Source organism: Formica exsecta, unplaced genomic scaffold (genome assembly GCF_003651465.1).
Source record: "Formica exsecta isolate Colony F162 unplaced genomic scaffold, ASM365146v1 scaffold893, whole genome shotgun sequence".
In the NCBI taxonomy this organism is placed as follows: domain Eukaryota; kingdom Metazoa; phylum Arthropoda; class Insecta; order Hymenoptera; family Formicidae; genus Formica; species Formica exsecta.
The window spans coordinates 269,763-292,186 of NW_021853662.1; the positions used below are offsets into that span (position 1 = coordinate 269,763).

Below are 22,424 nucleotides of genomic sequence, written 5' to 3' on the forward strand. Positions count from 1 at the left end.
CTGAGAACCCCGTGATTCTTACACCCGCAAATACCATCGGCTTTAAGCCCGTGTGTCGTAAACCTTACCGCTTTATTTGAATTTCAAATGCGGCCGTACAGCCACGCCGAAATCCACCCGGTATCCAACAGCGGGCCGAGGTTCCATCGGAACTTCTTTACGATACTCTACATTTACCTTGATGCCCGCACCCGCTATAATTTGCGAGCATAGAGTAAGGAGTGTCGCATATTGCAATACGTAAAGTCGAGCTCAGATATAAATAAATGTGACATAAAGAAAGAGAAAATATATCCAATTATTTAGGAAGACGAGATACTGAGATACTAATATTTTTGTATTTAATATTTTTAAACGTGACAAACATATGTTATATTTGTTACTTAATGTGTAACAAGATGTAATAAATGTATTATATATTTATCATATTTGAAGATATTACATATACATCTTGCTTGTTAATTTAATATTTTTTCTTTCTTCTTATGTTATATATATTAATTTGCAATTGGAGGGGATGATAAGATTATAATATAATAATTTTATATAGGTATACAAGGAATGCTAATCGAGAAAATAGAAAAAGATATAATCGGTGGACTTTCTGCGAAAATTCCCGATATGGAAATGATTGAAGCTAAATTGCGATACGTAAAACCGAGTTCAGATATAAATAAATATGACACAAAGAAAAAAAAATATATTAAATTAACAAGATATTTATCCAATATTTTTAAACGCGACAAACATATATCATATTATTTATATCGTATTATATATTTGTCATGCTTGAAGATATTACATGTGCATGATTGTGTCATCCTGCTTTTTAATTTAATACTTTTTCTTTCTTCATGTTATACATGTTTATTTGCAATTGGAGGGATGATAAGATTATGATATAATAGAGATATACTATTATGATAAAATAGATCATGATATAATATATTTATGATATAATAGATTATGATATAATTTATATAGATAGAATTAATTTAGATATTAATTTTATATAGAATTTTATATACAGGAATGTTATCGAGAAAATGGGAAAAGATGTGAAAATCCCCGATATGGAAATGGTCGAGGCTAAATCGAGGCGCGCTCGGTGCAAATATCGCATCGTTCGCTCCGATAAGATTTGTTGCCGCGCCGAGACGACGGATCTGGTTTATGAGAAAGCTCGTCTCCGTCGCCGAGAGCACGCGATTATTATTAAAACGCGCCGCCGACTCGCGGTAGACTTGCAAGCCTGAAGGGAACACGCCGGCACACACAGCTCCTCGGGCTTCTAAATTAAATCGCGCTCCTTCCTCTCTCTCGCTCGCTCGTCGTTTTGCGATCGAAAGGGGATTCTGATCGGCGGCGGGGGGGTGTAGTTGAGAGCGTTCCGGTGTCGCTCGCAATCGGGGGCGTAAAGTGTCCACATAAAGCAAAGTCCTCTGGTAGGCGCTCGACGCCGAGATGACCCAGGTGCGTCGTGAAAAGGCGTCGGACCCTGGAGAATCTCATTGTTTCGCTCCGTTCGAATATTTATTTTCTTCTAATTTGTGTTTTGATATTTATATATTTTTTATATCAAATTTATATTTACGATGGTTATCGAATTTTAGATGTGACTCGGACTTTATAATCGTCGCTTTACGATTCGGTCAGATATAAACGTGCATAAAAAGAAAGAGCGACACAGACTTTGTCTTATCTTGACCCTTCATGCTTCCTAAATTTATTCGTTAAAAACTGAGAATTAATTGTTATTATTACACGTTTATGGCAAGGTTGCTTCGTTGCAAATATATTGTTATATTTTGATCTCTTAAAATATTTGTTTCTTGCAATCTTTCCGTTTTGCATAAACATCGATTTAGCTCGAAAATTGCTCCTAGTCGGAACATATTATATATAAAATAGAAATAAATAACATTGACTTACGCACATAACGTCGCCATTTCAAATATTTTTCTTCAGATGACGGCATAAAAATTGTGAGTCAAACTCGAGATACCTCTCGACGAGAAACAGCCAAGAGAGAGTCTCGTCCATCCGAAGCTGCGGTGTCGTGTTATCACTGGAATGTTAAAAGGCCGCTTCCTCGGCCTTTTAACTTGGATTTATTCGAATTAAAAGCCCACAGGACCGCGTCGCACAATGTCGGACGAGTTGTATCTGCGTCGCGTCAAAACTAAAGGTAGCGCTATCTGTGAATTCAAAAAGTAATCATTAACGCGAATCGTCGATAAGTACGTTTTGCATACCGACTTAAAAAAGAGGAATTTACATTATCAACACTTGTACCCTTACTACATTTGTGAGAAATAAAGTTCTCTACTTGGATCACAAGTCTCATGGCACGAGAACAGCGTTGTTTAGACGAGAGATTTTTTTCTGGAACTAAGAAAGTAGAATTATTTTTTGACGTCGGACATAAATTCATAACAAGTGTCTGGTGATTTAATTCCATTGTTGATTTGTCGAGCAAAATGAATGAAACTAATGAATTGCCACCAGGAACGGCATCGTTGCTCGAAGAACTCGAAAGTATATATTTGATTAGTGTTTATATCTGTGTTGTTTTTTTGATTTTATCTTGGCATATTCTTATTATGATTCGTTTTTTTCACTCATTCTCGATGTCTCATACTCGAAAAGAAAAAGTACGATTACTCGTACTTTTTCTGTACAATATCGTAAATTAATTTATATTATACCACAAAATACAAGTTATTTTAAATAATAAATCATACACACAAAAATACAGTAATTTTACAAACTGCAATAAAACTATATATTAGAAAAGATCAAGAAAGATTATAAAATTATCTATAACTTGAAGAATTTATATTCTTATTTTTTAAATTATAAATATATTTTATAACATAATTTGAGAGATATTACTTAAATTTTCAAATAAAGCTCAAATTATGAAATAAAGCTTTTTTTAATACACAGAACTCTTTAGTAAAGGGTCTATTTATGTTGTGTTAAACAATTATCGCTTTTCAATCGTATTACATTTATTTCCTGTCCAGAAAAGCTTATGGTTTTGTTGAGGGATGGCAGAACATTAATTGGATATCTTAAAAGTGTCGATCAATTTGCTAATATAGTACTTCAAAGTACTATTGAAAGAATTCATGTCGGTCAAGAATATGGTGATATTCCAAGAGGTATTTTCATAGTGAGAGGAGAGAATGTTGTACTTTTAGGGGAAATAGTAAGCGTTTTACGAATAGAAAATATTTGTTATAATTTTGCTGATACTTATAATTCTACACGATACTTAAATAAATATTTTTATATTACAGGATATAGAAAAGGAAAAAGTCCTACCCTTAAAAAAAGTGACGGTGGATGAAATTTTGGATGCTCAAAGGCGTGAACAAGAATCAAAGCAAGAACAGAAAAAACGAATGAATAAAGCTTTGAAAGAGCGAGGTTTTTCATATATACCTGATTTAAGTCACGATGACATGTATTGACATACAAAAGTGTAGCTATTTCTTTTTTGTATCAGCTCTAATTATTTTATGTTAACTAAATGTAACTACTACATGAGATTTCAATATAATGTGTTACTTTTCTTCAAAATATTGTAATTGCAAAATATCTGAAAAATTTATCAATTATCTTCTCTATATTTATAAAAATAAAAAATGATAAAATCTAACTAAATATGTTGCACGACCTTATATATAGTATAATCATACATTAATTTTGAAAATATTTGTAGTTCCAACTATGATTATATAAAATAAATATCATAAGTCATCATATAATCTAATTTTATTTATAAATAAAATTGACACATTCTGCATGCGTTGTGTAAAATGCATGTAGAATTTTCATGTATTTATAAATCTTGCACATCTTAAATAAGAGAGAGATGCAAAAGATTAATTTTGTTACAAAAAATTATATTTAATATCCAAATGTACACAGTTACATATTAAACCATTTAAGGTTACAAAATAAATTGGAGAAATAATTTTAATTGCATCTCACAATAGTTGTACATGATATTTATATTTTTTTTTATGAAGATAGTAAAGGAAATGAAATTTTTTTAAATATGTTTCTCTCCAGCATTATGAAATAAAAATATATAATTTTTTTTTAATGTCTTGCATTATATACATATAATAATAATTTAATTTGACATAAATAGAATAAATAATCCATCCATTTACTGTCAAACACTTAATTCATATTTGAAACAAAACTATATATAAAGGTCGTATTAATAAACTTAAATTATAATGTGGCAATTTCCTTTCTTTTTCTCAAAGTATACAAAATATGGAAATGTATATTTATAATACTCAACGATATATTAATATTAATAACTAACGAGTCTCGTAATAAATTAAAATGATGTCTCTTGAAAGCTATCCTGGATTTTTACAGAATTTATTTCGTCCGATTCATTCCGCGGCCTATTTTTTAATTCTTCACTTGTGTTTTTGACCGCATCTTTCCTCGCGGATCTTTTAGAATCGTTTCGTTGCAAGCTAGTCCCTCGTTTTCTCGGAGAAGAAGATTCCTCCATTTTTTCAGTGGAATTATTTGTACTACCAGATGCTATGCCGGAAGTATCAGATTCTGGCTGATTACCGTCCAAACAGCACAGTAAGCTGTCGGACAGTGTATCGTCGTTTAAGAGATTTAAGTCAGATTCAGATTGCTCAAAATCTCCCGTCCGCGACGTAAAACTGAGATCGACGGGACTGGCAGTTAAGACGCTTCTCGACAACAAGTATTCTCTAAACGTACTCGTTATAGACATCGAACTTTGTTGTGTACAAGCGCAACAATTCGTAATAGATTGGACACAATTATGCTTCTTGAGAGTGTCTACTTCATTATTTTCTTTATTTTCGACATCCTTCACATGAGGCAAAATATTGTCCATGCTATTGTATGTCTGGGATTCTTCCAAAATAGAAGCGCAATTTATTGTATCAACCATGTCTAGATTCGGTCCGCATGAATCGCAGCTGTTATTGCCAGTGACGAGATTGCAAAGATTCGAAGTTGAAACTATCATTACTGGCTTTCTGGAGCGCGGAGTCATCATAGTTTCCTGTTATACAAATTGGAGAATTAGTAATCTCTTATTGAAAAATGTAAAATTATTATATTATATAATTTCAACTTTTTATATTTATAATTTCAAAAATATATATTTTTAATTATTATATTATATATTATTAACATATATTGTTTTTTTCAAATATTTACATACCTGCATAGCTTTTGTCATTTTCGTTGCACTTTGCGTAATTGGACTCATGCTTTTATCGTTGTTAGTTATAGGAGTCAAGATATAATCGTTAGTAACCATGCTTCGTAATAAACTCGACGGCGTTGACGTATGAACAGCATACACATTTCTGAATCTGTTTTTTACAATCGGGGACTGTAAATTGCATGCGTTTTCGTTACGCGGCTCAACGTTCAGAGTAGTTTCGGATAATTTTATGCTTGATGTAAAAGATTTTTTAGGGGAAGTTTCTACGTTTGGTGTTACAGTGAACGTAGGTATAGATTCCGAGTTGTGTGGCACTAATTCATCGTCATTCGTTAACAAATTATCACAGTGATTTACATCTTGAGTAGAACACACATCTGGTGGTTCTATTTGGTAATCGAGTTGTCGCGTCAATTTATCAGTATCGGATGGATTATTGTCACTAGTTATTACATTAATCTCCTGTAAACTTGTACTCCAGCTGAGTTCTATCAAACTTAAGCTCTGTTTTGCATCGTGTTGCATATTTTTTTCATCCACTTCCTCTCTTGTGTTTGTAGATTGATTACAGAGCTTCTTTTTTATTTTACAACTTGTTAAAGTCTCATTCTTAAAGCTATCTATACTACTACTCATGTGTTTGGCATGTAGAAGATCATTATTAATTTTATCACAGTTTTCTGTGCTGAATTCATCGTTTGATTTGCTAAGAAGCATCCTTGCCGGAAACAATGAGTCTTCTAGTTTCTGTACAGTACATGCAAATATTAGACAAAAGTGGGATAAACATGCTATTGTTAAACAGACACATAATAAACAATATGCACAAAAAGAATTTCTTAGAAAGATAGAGATTATAAGAAAACTCACCGTCGATAATATATTCTCTTCGCTGCTCGATCTAGTGATATTGCATCCGATATTATTGTCAATGCATTTCTTGTGTCCTAAGATTTTCTTTTGAAAAATATGTTTCTTGATGGAATCACCGAGACTCTTGGTTTTGCAGTTTTTTACATGCCTAGGTGTACCTTGCCCATTCTCCTTATTAAACTGTTTTACAAGTCGCCGTTTCTTGGCCGATTCCGGCATAGCTTGTATATGAGCATAGAGCTGAGCCAATGCTGCTTGGGTATCTTGTATAGAATTTGCTTTTGCTGTTAATTTACGATCGACAAAACTGAATACAGTGTGTGCTGTACCAGTTGTGTCTTGTACTGACTCGTTCAACTGCAATTGTAAATTTTTCATCATATTGCAAGGTGACAGGGTAAAGTATTACTTTAAATTTGAAACTTACATCAGTCTTCTTAGGACTCAACAATTTTCTTTCTTGCTCCACCCAGTATGCTCTTATATCTGTAGCCAATTTCGGCGGAATCTCGAATAATTCCGTACCTTTTCTAATCATAAATGCAACTAAACAAGATAGATTCTGCGAATTGATATGCAAGGCTTCAGGTGACAACTTTCGTGGGCATAATAAATGTGGCGTAAAGAGAGTTGCCAATGTATCGCTATTCATTTTATTACTATGCTCATAACTCGCTGTCTTATTCAACAAAATAAGGATAGCTTTCAATAAAATTCTGTTAGATGGTGGCAAAAGCAGCAGAAGCAGTTGTAAAGAACTCAATAATCTCGTGTCATTTGTTTTTGCATCCAAGCTGCATAATTCTGCAAATAGTTTGCATATAAATATGATGCATGTATTTTATGTAAACAAAACAATATGCTTCTATTTATTACCGGCTATCTGACAATGTGCTGGATAATGTAGATCTGTGAGGAGCGGCTCAGACAGTTCTGCTAGAAATCCTTTCAATACAGAGGCACAATCGTGTACACTAAATCGACCATCGTCGAGATCCAAAGATACACCTTGAGACATAGCCGTTTTTAAGTCTTGTTGCCTTGTTAACTTTCCAGTACGTCGAAATATTCCCTCTTGTACAATATCTATAAAATGATATTCATAAGAAGAGAAATATATTTAAAAATCTATTGAATCCTTTGTTATCTAATATACTTTCTTACTTTGTTCTTTAGATAAATAATCTATCAATTGGGTCACGTGACTTATACCATCCTCGGATAATGTAACACCTTCTGTACCCTTTTCTAAGTTAACCGAAGACTTGGGCTTTTTGGTGAAGCTCAGAAGACCCCATTTTTTCAATCTCGCTTTCTCAGTAATACCATCGTTGCTAAAAAAAAAAGAAGAAGAAAAATGTTATCAAAACGACATACTTGTAAATTACCACCTACAGTTAATGAGACAATGGTCGAACGTTAAAATCGATAAAACGATGAAACAAGGGATAAAATATAGATTTTATTTATTAGAAGCGCGACGTTTCGACAGTGTTATCAATCGCGCAAAAAGTACGGATAGCCGAAACGGAAATACAATCGAGAGATCCAGGGCTTCACTTACTCCTCCGTATTAAGATCCAATTCGAAGGATAGGTGCATCCTTACGAGCGTGTGAAATTGTTCGGGATTGACTTTTCGCATTCTAAACGCCAGCTTCCCATCCACTCCATCGTTGAAATCTGCCATCGTTGATTAGTAGCGGCTCGTATCATGTATACAAAAATTTAAACGCGCTCCTACATGTTGAATACGACATTGGCAGTGATGCCACATCTCAGAAACCGCGAACAGCCATAATGCACGGAATATGTAGATGCGAATACGCGTTTCGAAAGTCCTGCCTAGGAAATTTCAAGGCATCTATTTTCTCTCTTTTTCTTTCAAACATGCGAATATACATCCAATTTGAATGGATTTGTTGAGTTTTTCTTGCATTCGAGGTCACCAACGCTGAGAAATAAATTCTCGAACACGAAACTTAAAGAGTGCAGAAATGCAGAACGAACAGACCTCTCATCTACCGTGTAGTTAATGCCGTAAAAAAAAAAAAGTAAAAAATTACTACGCTGTACAATCGTGGCAATGGGAGACACCTGTGACCGCCGCGGGATGTCTGTAAACGTGGAAGGGATAACATGGCTACTGCCTGGTGACGTTCCGTTCGACCGTCGCGGTATCAGATGCTCCGAAAAACATCTGGCGACAGTTTAGCTACGTGCTGCCGATAGCGTTTCGCCGTAGAGGATATCGCGCGAGGAGAAACATCGTCCGCGAAGACGCTCGTGCAACCATGATGAACATGTGGAAAGTGCGGGAGCTGATGGACAAGGCGTAAGTCGTTCGTCGAGGGTGCGCGATATAACCTTGTTTTGGCTTTTTTTTTTTTTTCGTAGCGCATTCCGTTTAATTTTCAACTTGCAATTCCTCGCCTCTCCTCGATCGCGTAAACGTCACGTAAACGTCAAAGATCGTGCTCGTTTTGTTATAGAGAATATTGTCGAGGAAATTGTCACGCGCGATCGCCGTCCATTCTTATCGCGGGAAGGAACGGGGGAAGCATTCGTCGACAAGTTCGTCGATTACATCAATCGTTCACGCGAGAGTGTGTAATCGCTTTCTTCGTGTCTCGTCGAGGAGAGGCGAAGCGGTGAGAGGGAGAGACTTGTAAAACTGGAACGGCATGGACAATTTCCTGGCGCGACCTTGAAGTTCCATTATATATATATATACGCGACGCGAGGTGATAAAACGATTTCTCGAAAACAATTGTGTATTAATGACATGTGGAAAGTGCGGGAGCTGATGGACAAGGCGTAAGTCGTTCGTCGAGGGTGCGCGATATAACCTTGTTTTGGCTTTTTTTTTTTTTCGTAGCGCATTCCGTTTAATTTTCAACTTGCAATTCCTCGCCTCTCCTCGATCGCGTAAACGTCACGTAAACGTCAAAGATCGTGCTCGTTTTGTTATAGAGAATATTGTCGAGGAAATTGTCACGCGCGATCGCCGTCCATTCTTATCGCGGGAAGGAACGGGGGAAGCATTCGTCGACAAGTTCGTCGATTACATCAATCGTTCACGCGAGAGTGTGTAATCGCTTTCTTCGTGTCTCGTCGAGGAGAGGCGAAGCGGTGAGAGGGAGAGACTTGTAAAACTGGAACGGCATGGACAATTTCCTGGCGCGACCTTGAAGTTCCATTATATATATATATACGCGACGCGAGGTGATAAAACGATTTCTCGAAAACAATTGTGTATTAATGACAGATAGCACGAGATATTCTCTCTTTAACGCGCGTTTCAGGTGCGCGCGTATTTATCTTGTCGACGCTCCCACAAATGTTTCGAAATATCTATCCGACTTTCTTGGAATTAAATACATATTTTTCAACTTACTTTAGTTTTATGTACACTTGTAATCTCTTAATGTTTAACTACAACAAGATTAAAATTAAAGTGTTTTATCTACATCTGTAAAAATCTTAAAAATTATGTAGTGACACAATGAGCAGATAATATTTTTAAAATGTATTTTTAATATTTATTATTCATTAATTATACATTGTACAATTGATTGTAAAAATAATATTTATTTAATGTTTATTAATTATTTATTTTACATGAAATATTCGTTTGAAATAGCAAATGTTAATATAAACATTTTTTTAATGATTAAAAGGGGATTTTTAATCCATTATTTTAATGTCTTAAAAATATTTTTCAAAAATTTTTAAAAACGTTTTCAAAAATATTGTCTGCTCATTGGGAATGTACGGGGAAAATTGTATTTCGAAAGTTTTTGGGTCTTATCTGATCAAATTACTTTCTCCCGATATTTTCTTAATATTGAGAGTTCGAAAACTCAAAACTTTCTCACAGAATCTTAATATTCGCACCTTGTTTTAATTTACTTTATCTCTTGTTTATATCAATTTATATTTTTTTTATTATTTCTACGATTTATCGAAAATGTCAAAAGACACATGTCGCGATCTCTTGTTCAAATATCATTAGGTATATCAGGTATATCCTGATGCCTATTATGCAGTGGAGAAGCTCAATCGCACGATACGTGATTCCAATTCGTATTGTTCGCGTGTGTATGTGTATATGTGAATGCCCGTTTAGTATTACGAAGGTATTCGACTCGCCTACTCTTTCATTCTTCATATCGGTTTTATTAGCTTCCGCGCTGTTTAAAGCCTGTTTAAAAGACAATTTGTTTTGACAGTTCGATTTGTTATTTAAATGAAATCATTACAAATTAAATTACTACTCGTATGAGGAATTTAAATAGCAATATTGTCACGAGTAATTTTTGTGTGTGTAGACTAAATACTTCAAATTTGTCAAAAACAAATTTTAAATATAAAGCTTTATTGTGACATTTCTATTTCAAACATCTCCCGTTAATGTATATTAATAATAAAGTTGAATCAATATATTTTTTGTTCAAAGAAACATTAATTAAAAATGTTAATGTATCTGAAAATTTAACATTAAATATAGTACATTCTCCTACGATTATATATTGTTAATAATATTTTTGAAACAATAAATTAATTAACTATTTACCTTATTTGGAGACTATTAAAAATTAAGATAGCGAATTAATAATTTTAATAAATTAATATTAAACTTACGAATGCGTTTCGAAATTATCAATTGAATGCGTAATAAGTCATGTGAGATACACCGCAAATCTTCTTAATGACTTTAAGCTGTAATCATTTACGTAATTCACGGCTGTGTGCACTTTTGTTGCCGCACGAATGCGGCATTATATGTATGTATGCGCAAATGTGTGTTTGCAGACCAAAAATAAAACAAACAGGGAAAAGCTATATAGCTATACTTTTAACTATTCCTTATAAATATAATGACATTGATAATTATGGGAAAATTGCAAGCAACCTCCCCTTTTCTCCGTGTTCTCCGATTCAGCTAAAAGTTATCTGTGAATAAAGTATATCAACAATATATACTCTGTAACACACAATGGTTATTAAACGGCTTTATCAGGCTCTTTTACGGAAATAATTACTGTTGATTAATTCGCATTACACGACGAGAGCGAATAGAAATATTATTATGCGCATAATTCAGTACTTTATTTATAATTACATACGTAGCGCTGCATATTGCAAATTATGCGTGCGAGATACATTACATATAAATAAGTTGCATTTGTGTGCAGGACCAACGTCGTAATGAATTACACGGAAACAGAGGCCAAAGTTCGGGAAGCAACCAATGATGACGCATGGGGTCCTACAGGTATCACACTATCAGTGATATATATAACGTTTATTTTTAGAGATATAACTTGAAAAATGTATAGAGAAATTAATTACTTAACCGAATGCGTTGCTTTCATTTTTTTAAGGGGCGATGATGCAAGAGCTGGCTCAAGCTACGTTCACGTACGAGCAATTTCCAGAGGTGATGTCCATGCTCTGGAAAAGGATGTTGCAAGAGAATAAACGAAATTGGCGACGAACGTACAAGGTATGATCGTTTTCCTTTACATTACATTATACAAGGTTTTTGTATGTAAGAAGGATTGCTGTCACGGTTTGCCTTAAAATAAACACTCTCTACTATATCGAAAATACACAGAGAGAAGAGAGAGAAATTGTATTATTATATATGTTATATTATAAACTAGTAAATAAAATTCACAAATATGTAAATAAAAGCGCATTTTATTGTTTCACTAATAATTTCCATTTCTGTTCTCTTACAGTCATTGCTCCTTCTTAATTATTTAGTTCGTAATGGTTCGGAACGGGTTGTCACGTCATCACGCGAACACATCTATGATCTCAGATCCTTAGAGAATTACACCTGCATTGATGAGTTTGGGAAAGATCAAGGAATAAATATTAGACATAAAGTTAGGGAATTGATTGATTTTATCCAAGATGATGATAAACTTAGAGAAGAAAGAAAGAAGGCTAAGAAAAATAAAGATAAATACGTTGGCTTATCGAGCGAAGCGATGGGAATGAGATTCGGGGGTGGTGACAGATGGATGGACAATCCTAAATGGAATAAATCCAGTACAGAAACATATAACGACTGGGACAATCGTGGAAAAGGATTTGAAGATACAAATAACAGGTATATATATATAAAACATTTGCATTTTCTTTTTTAATAATCACTGTTTGCTATGTCTTTATCCATTTTGTTAGTATTTGAATATTTTTTTTATAGTTTTACATTTTAAAATTTAAGTTTTGGGATATGTGTATGTATGTGTTATATATGAAACAAGCAACAAAGTATTTATTATTAATTTATCGCTAATTTATCCCCACACTTTGTATCTTTTTATGTCATTTTATTAAACATTTCACACATTTGATATATGAGTGTTTGCTTAAAAGAAACATGCTGTAACTTGCATTTTTTTTTATAACTCATATTTTTATATAATAGCGACGATGGCGAAAGAGAAGACTCAGACAATGATACTAGCCCAAAGAAAGGTGGGAGAGAATACAGGGATACATTGGACAATATCAATCAAATTGGTAAATCTGCTCAAATATCTATACCTTCTACAAATACATCTCCGGCACGCACAACGAGAACTATCAAGAAAGTAGATCTTGGAGCAGCAGCCAATTATGGAAAAGAGCAATCTAATGTAAGTTTAAGAAAAATAAAATTTGTTTTGCTTTTGCAAATATTATATTATCAATCTTCTCTTTCCATTTTTTATTCTTAAAATATGAAATATTGATGTTTCAATTGTTATGTAATTACATGTCTTAATTTCTTTTTACTTACAGAATAGTGCACCAGTACAACAAAGTAATAATTTATCATCGCCAACAAATAAACAGAAGACCAAAAACGATATATTAAATGATATTTTTGAATCGCAGAGTGATAATAACAGATTAGACGATGATGATTTCAATCCAAGGGCGAATACTCAGTCTTTCGCTCAATCGCAAAATGCAAATTTAGATTTTGGTGATTTTACTAGTGTGTTTAATAATCCCACGACGGTTAAAACGAAGGACAGCAACGACGAGTTTGCCGATTTCACGTCTGCCTTTAACAATGTCGCTATATCCAATCTCCCGAGTCAGCCGCAAACACAAATCAATTTGATGGGTATAGCAATACCAACTGTAAATAATCCGACGGCAAATAATGCGAACATTGGTAATACAATGCACGCCAATACAATGCAGACAACAGGCACAATGGCTGGAACTGCTGTCATACAAAACTCTAAAACAACCAACGATTTATTTGATTCTTTACCGCAAGATCTGAATAATCAGATAACAAATAACAATACAGGTAGGATCACACATTTGTTACAAATACTTTGAAATTTAATTTGACAGTTAGAAAACCTGGATTGTTGTACAAAATATGATTAATAATTTCATTAATATGAAAACGATATTTTATATATATTATTCCTTTTATATAGTGACTTCAAATACGGACCTTTTGTCGGATTTAGATAGTTTAAATACCCCATCCATGAGGTTACCTGATGATCGAATAAGCAGCCCTAACAATACAAACATCTTCATAGGAATGAACAACGCGCCTTCCAACACCGTCAATTACGCAGGTGAGCGTGCAGAATTAAAAAACACTTTTTTCCGTTTCACGAGTTAACGATATTCTATAGTTATATATAATGCATACATACACTATATTTACGTAACATGATGTAATTATACAAATTTTGAGATATGCATTAAAACGATTGGAATTTCTAAGCTATTCTAAGTTATTCACTAGTTATTCATTAGCTCTCTGTTTGTAACAAATATAAGAAATTTTAAATCGATGTTGCATGTGTTATCGGAAATCCGTACGTGAGGTATATATCCTCTGAGTTTGATGCTAATATAATTCCCCCAAGATAGTCCTTTCCTTGCAGCCTGTAAAAACGAAGAGAATGTTTCGTCAACTGAGAATCTCTCGAATAATGCCGCCAATCAATTATTGGAAGTGTTATGCACCATGTGCAGTATTAAAAGTTCCGTCGATTTGGAAAGAATAAGATCATCTATCTTGAACTATACCAGATTTTTACCGGGGCCTGTTACTACTCAAAAATATAGCGGTCTTGATTCCAATGCAAAAGTGGATACTGTATTATATGGAAGAATCTTGGAAGAGATAATCGATAAATTCGATCGCGATTGGCCGCTAATAAAAGATAAAAACGGCTTGGATCCCTTGATCGAAAAATTGATAATTGTCGATGGTGCGACGGTTTTCATGTTATCGGAGTCTTTGAGGGCTTTAACTACAACTTTGAACGAGACCAAAGACGAAAGTAAAATTCGTGTTGTTTCTATATTACTGGAAAATCTGTTGAAAAGCGATGCGATATTTTCAGGAATAGTGGACGCATGTAGATACGAGGTGCAATCTTACATGCAAGAGGAAGAATTAGATCAGGCTTGGTTGAATACAACACAAATTTTGGTCTCCTTGCCCAACCGCGTATCTAACAAATTGCAGTTTAATACACCTAAATCATATACACCGCAAGTTTACGTGAACACGCTCTGTTTTCACATCTCTCGCGCGATATCGTTTATCAATGCTGGATTATGCAAATGTAGCATTGAACCAAGAACAGTTGTACTCTCATCTTTAATTAGTAAGATTGTAATTAGCTTAAAACCGATTAATTTTATCTGCTTCGTCGATATTTTGGAGGAGTGGTGTTTTGAAAATAAAAAAAACGAGCGACACTTGGTCGAAAGCATATTTCGCGAATTAAATTCGGCCGCCATCGAATATATTGCGGTATTATTCTTGAAGCGTTGCGATCCTAAGCTCGGTATGCGTTCCGTTTTTGGAAATTTATTAATGGAACAGAATTGGAGATACATTTTAACGACGAAAATACCTTTAATGCGTTACTACGAGAACGAAAATTTAATTGTAAACTTGATTTCCTACTTGTCATGTTTTTTGAATGAGAATAATATTTTACCGGAATTACTGATCAAACTCTTGGAAATGTGGAGCGACGGGAGTATCTTGAATCACGCATCCGCGGAACAGCACGAATACATTACGAAGCTGATTATCCTGTCTGTAAAAACATGTAAAGATCATTTAAAACAAACTGAAAGAGACCAGTATCAGAAATTATTGCTTTCGGGAGTATCTGTTCATCTTGAGTGCACAAATATATCTCTAAGAGCGATGGGTATGATGACCGCTGAGATTTGTATAAATTTTTTATCTACCACGGATGATATGCCAAAATTAAAATTTGAATACGACAACATGCCTACAAAAGTGTTGAAATTACTCGAGTCTCTAAAGAATCTAAATGCATCAACTGTAGATGCGAAAGAACGATACGGACGAAGCGACGAGTTGATTACCGAGAATATCATCTTCGATTCTCTAAGTAGTAGGAAGATTTACGAATTGGGCGTCGAATGCGATATCTTACCCGATCTTGAGAAGAAGCTACCGAACGGAGAAATCGAAGACAGTCCGTGTTCGTTAAAAAATGACTCGTCGATAAAGGATAATTCAACAAGTAAGAACAAAAAGGAGCAACAGATGGGACAAGATTGTGAGAACACTTCAGATCTGGATAGCGATGATGATCTAGTTCCTTATGATATGAATGACGACAAACCGTCCAAGAAAGTACGCCCGATGTATCTACGAGATGTGCGCGATAATTTAACAGACGAACGAACCATTTCCGATCCCGATATATTCTCCGAATCCTTATCGGTCTGTGAAGAACTGATATTAACACAGCTACCGAACGACGATGTATCCTTTGCTATAGAACTCTTGCAACTTCTCGTCACATTGAAGCAACATTGTTATTTCGAGAACTTTGAACTTGTGATCTTCAAATCTTGCGTAGCGATTGTGACCGTGTATCCGAAAGAATCTGCCGAGTTTCTGTGTAAAGAGTTTTACGAGGACGTCGGAAAGTATTCGCTCAACCAGCGCTTATTGTTTCTGGATATACTAGCCGAATCTGCCAAGCAGTTATCAAAAATCCATGTTGATAACACAAATAACGACGAAGTTGATACGGCGATTAAGGAGAAACGAATTCCGAGTCGGATATCGCTCTTTATGGATACGGAGGAACGTAAGAGACAACAAGTATGGTACGAGGAAGATATCGACATTGATCTAGAAGCATCGAAAGAACAATCTATAGACTGGCAAGAAATCGTCGACAAGAGAATTGCATCGCGTACAAGACGATTTGCTCATAATAGCCTCTCAAAAGCTCCCAAAGTATACATTAATCACTTTGGCAATGTCGTATCATCATTTTTCTATCCGCTTCTACACGGTTTTGGCCATTACGATACTTATAAATTGAAAGGTTTGAGGATTTATACAGATCAAGAGAACATATTACTGCTACGTTTCCTGAAAACATTGTCCGCCATAATGTTAGCAGCACAGAATTGTCCATTGGCACCAAAGATGGGCAAGGAAATATTAGAACTTACCTGGACAGTGAGGAATCATGAGGAAGCGACAGTGAGATTAGTTGTTACAGAGAATATTGGATCCGTGCTCATCGCAGTGCCAAAAGATGCTATTGTTGATGAATTGTCTGAGCCCCTGATGGAAATAAGAGAATGGCTTATATTGTCACAGAATGTCATCTATGGCGAACACGATGCGAATTGTAGAGCTTTAAACGCAAAAGTGTTGTCCTTCATTGACACGATATTTGGATCTACTTTTCATATCGCATAGACTAGATTAGAGAGAATAGTAGTCACAGTCATGTTATTACAATATTGTGTCAGAAATAATTCTTTATCATTTTTATAGTATTATATAGTAATTATAAATTTATTTATGTATATGTGTACAATGTATACATACATTTACAAATAGAATACATTTCTTTTTAGAATTAATTTTTCTACTTAAATTACAAAGAAAGATTACGTTGTAAAATTCATAATTTTATAAAGGAGGGTGATTACATGTAATAAAAATTAAAATAAAGGCTTTATTGTATAGTGTAATTTTAAAAATTGATAATTCAATCAAATAAATTAAATCATATAATATGAATATCTCAACAATATTAAAAGAATTTGAATTCCATGAGGTAAAACGTTCAATTCATTGACATAAAATGTAATATTAAATATGTGTTTACAATGAGATTATCATGATTATTTTCATTTATATTCATGTTATATAACACATATATTATACTGAATAAAATTTTAATGCAATATTTTATTATTACATAATATAAACATAAATTGTAATAAATGAATAAAATAAGTCTACTTTTTATTTGTATAACTTTTCATTGAAACACAAATTTTTATACAAACATGGATATATATGAGCCAACAATCACAATACACATATTATAAACTAAGATTAGTGTCATATTTAGGAACGATCGGATTGTCACCTGTAACAAATCTTCTTCCACCTACATCTACGAATATCCAAAGTCAAACATCTAGCAATACGACATCCTCTACACAAGTTGGCTCAACTTGGGCTAGTTCGGGATTGAATATCGATCTTGATAACATAATGGGTAGTAAAGCGAAACACACTGGTCCAGCACTGACAATGAACCAATTGGCGAGCAATAGCCCACAACATCAGATTAAGATAACATGTGAGTAATTCCTTAATGGCCTGTTGTGAAAGATCTACTATTCTTTTATCAAGTATTATTTTAATAGACTTATTGACTTCTGATAAATAAATGTTAAACTATATAGCATGACATTTTTGAATAAAACATGATTTTATTTTGCTGTTGATCATTTCAATAATTACACAAATTTGACAGAAAACCTGGATTGTTGTACAAAATATGATTAATAATTTCATTAATATGAAAACGATATTTTATATATATTATTCCTTTTATATAGTGACTTCAAATACGGACCTTTTGTCGGATTTAGATAGTTTAAATACCCCATCCATGAGGTTACCTGATGATCGAATAAGCAGCCCTAACAATACAAACATCTTCATAGGAATGAACAACGCGCCTTCCAACACCGTCAATTACGCAGGTGAGCGTGCAGAATTAAAAAACACTTTTTTCCGTTTCACGAGTTAACGATATTCTATAGTTATATATAATGCATACATACACTATATTTACGTAACATGATGTAATTATACAAATTTTGAGATATGCATTAAAACGATTGGAATTTCTAAGCTATTCTAAGTTATTCACTAGTTATTCATTAGCTCTCTGTTTGTAACAAATATAAGAAATTTTAAATCGATGTTGCATGTGTTATCGGAAATCCGTACGTGAGGTATATATCCTCTGAGTTTGATGCTAATATAATTCCCCCAAGATAGTCCTTTCCTTGCAGCCTGTAAAAACGAAGAGAATGTTTCGTCAACTGAGAATCTCTCGAATAATGCCGCCAATCAATTATTGGAAGTGTTATGCACCATGTGCAGTATTAAAAGTTCCGTCGATTTGGAAAGAATAAGATCATCTATCTTGAACTATACCAGATTTTTACCGGGGCCTGTTACTACTCAAAAATATAGCGGTCTTGATTCCAATGCAAAAGTGGATACTGTATTATATGGAAGAATCTTGGAAGAGATAATCGATAAATTCGATCGCGATTGGCCGCTAATAAAAGATAAAAACGGCTTGGATCCCTTGATCGAAAAATTGATAATTGTCGATGGTGCGACGGTTTTCATGTTATCGGAGTCTTTGAGGGCTTTAACTACAACTTTGAACGAGACCAAAGACGAAAGTAAAATTCGTGTTGTTTCTATATTACTGGAAAATCTGTTGAAAAGCGATGCGATATTTTCAGGAATAGTGGACGCATGTAGATACGAGGTGCAATCTTACATGCAAGAGGAAGAATTAGATCAGGCTTGGTTGAATACAACACAAATTTTGGTCTCCTTGCCCAACCGCGTATCTAACAAATTGCAGTTTAATACACCTAAATCATATACACCGCAAGTTTACGTGAACACGCTCTGTTTTCACATCTCTCGCGCGATATCGTTTATCAATGCTGGATTATGCAAATGTAGCATTGAACCAAGAACAGTTGTACTCTCATCTTTAATTAGTAAGATTGTAATTAGCTTAAAACCGATTAATTTTATCTGCTTCGTCGATATTTTGGAGGAGTGGTGTTTTGAAAATAAAAAAAACGAGCGACACTTGGTCGAAAGCATATTTCGCGAATTAAATTCGGCCGCCATCGAATATATTGCGGTATTATTCTTGAAGCGTTGCGATCCTAAGCTCGGTATGCGTTCCGTTTTTGGAAATTTATTAATGGAACAGAATTGGAGATACATTTTAACGACGAAAATACCTTTAATGCGTTACTACGAGAACGAAAATTTAATTGTAAACTTGATTTCCTACTTGTCATGTTTTTTGAATGAGAATAATATTTTACCGGAATTACTGATCAAACTCTTGGAAATGTGGAGCGACGGGAGTATCTTGAATCACGCATCCGCGGAACAGCACGAATACATTACGAAGCTGATTATCCTGTCTGTAAAAACATGTAAAGATCATTTAAAACAAACTGAAAGAGACCAGTATCAGAAATTATTGCTTTCGGGAGTATCTGTTCATCTTGAGTGCACAAATATATCTCTAAGAGCGATGGGTATGATGACCGCTGAGATTTGTATAAATTTTTTATCTACCACGGATGATATGCCAAAATTAAAATTTGAATACGACAACATGCCTACAAAAGTGTTGAAATTACTCGAGTCTCTAAAGAATCTAAATGCATCAACTGTAGATGCGAAAGAACGATACGGACGAAGCGACGAGTTGATTACCGAGAATATCATCTTCGATTCTCTAAGTAGTAGGAAGATTTACGAATTGGGCGTCGAATGCGATATCTTACCCGATCTTGAGAAGAAGCTACCGAACGGAGAAATCGAAGACAGTCCGTGTTCGTTAAAAAATGACTCGTCGATAAAGGATAATTCAACAAGTAAGAACAAAAAGGAGCAACAGATGGGACAAGATTGTGAGAACACTTCAGATCTGGATAGCGATGATGATCTAGTTCCTTATGATATGAATGACGACAAACCGTCCAAGAAAGTACGCCCGATGTATCTACGAGATGTGCGCGATAATTTAACAGACGAACGAACCATTTCCGATCCCGATATATTCTCCGAATCCTTATCGGTCTGTGAAGAACTGATATTAACACAGCTACCGAACGACGATGTATCCTTTGCTATAGAACTCTTGCAACTTCTCGTCACATTGAAGCAACATTGTTATTTCGAGAACTTTGAACTTGTGATCTTCAAATCTTGCGTAGCGATTGTGACCGTGTATCCGAAAGAATCTGCCGAGTTTCTGTGTAAAGAGTTTTACGAGGACGTCGGAAAGTATTCGCTCAACCAGCGCTTATTGTTTCTGGATATACTAGCCGAATCTGCCAAGCAGTTATCAAAAATCCATGTTGATAACACAAATAACGACGAAGTTGATACGGCGATTAAGGAGAAACGAATTCCGAGTCGGATATCGCTCTTTATGGATACGGAGGAACGTAAGAGACAACAAGTATGGTACGAGGAAGATATCGACATTGATCTAGAAGCATCGAAAGAACAATCTATAGACTGGCAAGAAATCGTCGACAAGAGAATTGCATCGCGTACAAGACGATTTGCTCATAATAGCCTCTCAAAAGCTCCCAAAGTATACATTAATCACTTTGGCAATGTCGTATCATCATTTTTCTATCCGCTTCTACACGGTTTTGGCCATTACGATACTTATAAATTGAAAGGTTTGAGGATTTATACAGATCAAGAGAACATATTACTGCTACGTTTCCTGAAAACATTGTCCGCCATAATGTTAGCAGCACAGAATTGTCCATTGGCACCAAAGATGGGCAAGGAAATATTAGAACTTACCTGGACAGTGAGGAATCATGAGGAAGCGACAGTGAGATTAGTTGTTACAGAGAATATTGGATCCGTGCTCATCGCAGTGCCAAAAGATGCTATTGTTGATGAATTGTCTGAGCCCCTGATGGAAATAAGAGAATGGCTTATATTGTCACAGAATGTCATCTATGGCGAACACGATGCGAATTGTAGAGCTTTAAACGCAAAAGTGTTGTCCTTCATTGACACGATATTTGGATCTACTTTTCATATCGCATAGACTAGATTAGAGAGAATAGTAGTCACAGTCATGTTATTACAATATTGTGTCAGAAATAATTCTTTATCATTTTTATAGTATTATATAGTAATTATAAATTTATTTATGTATATGTGTACAATGTATACATACATTTACAAATAGAATACATTTCTTTTTAGAATTAATTTTTCTACTTAAATTACAAAGAAAGATTACGTTGTAAAATTCATAATTTTATAAAGGAGGGTGATTACATGTAATAAAAATTAAAATAAAGGCTTTATTGTATAGTGTAATTTTAAAAATTGATAATTCAATCAAATAAATTAAATCATATAATATGAATATCTCAACAATATTAAAAGAATTTGAATTCCATGAGGTAAAACGTTCAATTCATTGACATAAAATGTAATATTAAATATGTGTTTACAATGAGATTATCATGATTATTTTCATTTATATTCATGTTATATAACACATATATTATACTGAATAAAATTTTAATGCAATATTTTATTATTACATAATATAAACATAAATTGTAATAAATGAATAAAATAAGTCTACTTTTTATTTGTATAACTTTTCATTGAAACACAAATTTTTATACAAACATGGATATATATGAGCCAACAATCACAATACACATATTATAAACTAAGATTAGTGTCATATTTAGGAACGATCGGATTGTCACCTGTAACAAATCTTCTTCCACCTACATCTACGAATATCCAAAGTCAAACATCTAGCAATACGACATCCTCTACACAAGTTGGCTCAACTTGGGCTAGTTCGGGATTGAATATCGATCTTGATAACATAATGGGTAGTAAAGCGAAACACACTGGTCCAGCACTGACAATGAACCAATTGGCGAGCAATAGCCCACAACATCAGATTAAGATAACATGTGAGTAATTCCTTAATGGCCTGTTGTGAAAGATCTACTATTCTTTTATCAAGTATTATTTTAATAGACTTATTGACTTCTGATAAATAAATGTTAAACTATATAGCATGACATTTTTGAATAAAACATGATTTTATTTTGCTGTTGATCATTTCAATAATTACACACATAAATACATAATAAATTAATCATTG

General features: G+C 34.1%; 4 protein-coding genes across 6 annotated transcripts; 3 read left to right on the top strand and 1 right to left on the bottom strand.

The window, feature by feature from the left end:
• The first annotated feature begins 2,297 nt into the window (after positions 1 to 2,297).
• LOC115244944 (U6 snRNA-associated Sm-like protein LSm1) lies at positions 2,298 to 3,672 on the top strand. Its single transcript, XM_029822969.1, has 3 exons — positions 2,298 to 2,538; positions 3,030 to 3,214; positions 3,306 to 3,672. Exons 1-3 carry the CDS (start codon positions 2,481 to 2,483, stop codon positions 3,477 to 3,479), a joined length of 417 nt encoding a protein of 138 aa, XP_029678829.1. The 5' UTR covers positions 2,298 to 2,480; the 3' UTR covers positions 3,480 to 3,672.
• Positions 3,673 to 3,893: 221 nt separating this feature from the next.
• Positions 3,894 to 7,912, bottom strand: LOC115244943. The gene is made up of 7 exons (XM_029822968.1): positions 7,686 to 7,912; positions 7,286 to 7,455; positions 6,998 to 7,207; positions 6,549 to 6,925; positions 6,119 to 6,478; positions 5,243 to 5,995; positions 3,894 to 5,080 (listed from the first exon to the last, which is right to left on the bottom strand). Exons 1-7 carry the CDS (start codon positions 7,808 to 7,810, stop codon positions 4,364 to 4,366), a joined length of 2,712 nt encoding a protein of 903 aa, XP_029678828.1. The 5' UTR covers positions 7,811 to 7,912; the 3' UTR covers positions 3,894 to 4,363.
• A 299-nt stretch (positions 7,913 to 8,211) lies between these two features.
• Positions 8,212 to 17,363, top strand: LOC115244963 (telomere length regulation protein TEL2 homolog). 3 transcript variants are annotated; one of them, XM_029822998.1, is made up of 8 exons: positions 8,212 to 8,455; positions 11,319 to 11,398; positions 11,508 to 11,629; positions 11,868 to 12,244; positions 12,566 to 12,776; positions 12,922 to 13,444; positions 13,581 to 13,727; positions 14,043 to 17,361. In XM_029822998.1, exons 1-8 carry the CDS (start codon positions 8,415 to 8,417, stop codon positions 16,874 to 16,876), a joined length of 4,335 nt encoding a protein of 1,444 aa, XP_029678858.1. In that variant the 5' UTR covers positions 8,212 to 8,414; the 3' UTR covers positions 16,877 to 17,361. The 3 variants fall into 3 exon arrangements, with proteins under 3 accessions (XP_029678858.1, XP_029678860.1, XP_029678859.1); XM_029823000.1 differs by lacking the exon at positions 8,212 to 8,455 and adding an exon at positions 8,904 to 8,955 and having other exon boundaries at positions 14,043 to 17,363; XM_029822999.1 differs by lacking the exon at positions 8,212 to 8,455 and adding an exon at positions 8,906 to 8,937 and having other exon boundaries at positions 14,043 to 17,363.
• Positions 17,364 to 17,485: 122 nt separating this feature from the next.
• Positions 17,486 to 21,990, top strand: LOC115244934 (telomere length regulation protein TEL2 homolog). Its single transcript, XM_029822955.1, has 3 exons — positions 17,486 to 17,774; positions 18,007 to 18,183; positions 18,499 to 21,990. Exons 1-3 carry the CDS (start codon positions 17,486 to 17,488, stop codon positions 21,330 to 21,332), a joined length of 3,300 nt encoding a protein of 1,099 aa, XP_029678815.1. The 3' UTR covers positions 21,333 to 21,990.
• Positions 21,991 to 22,424: the final 434 nt, after the last annotated feature.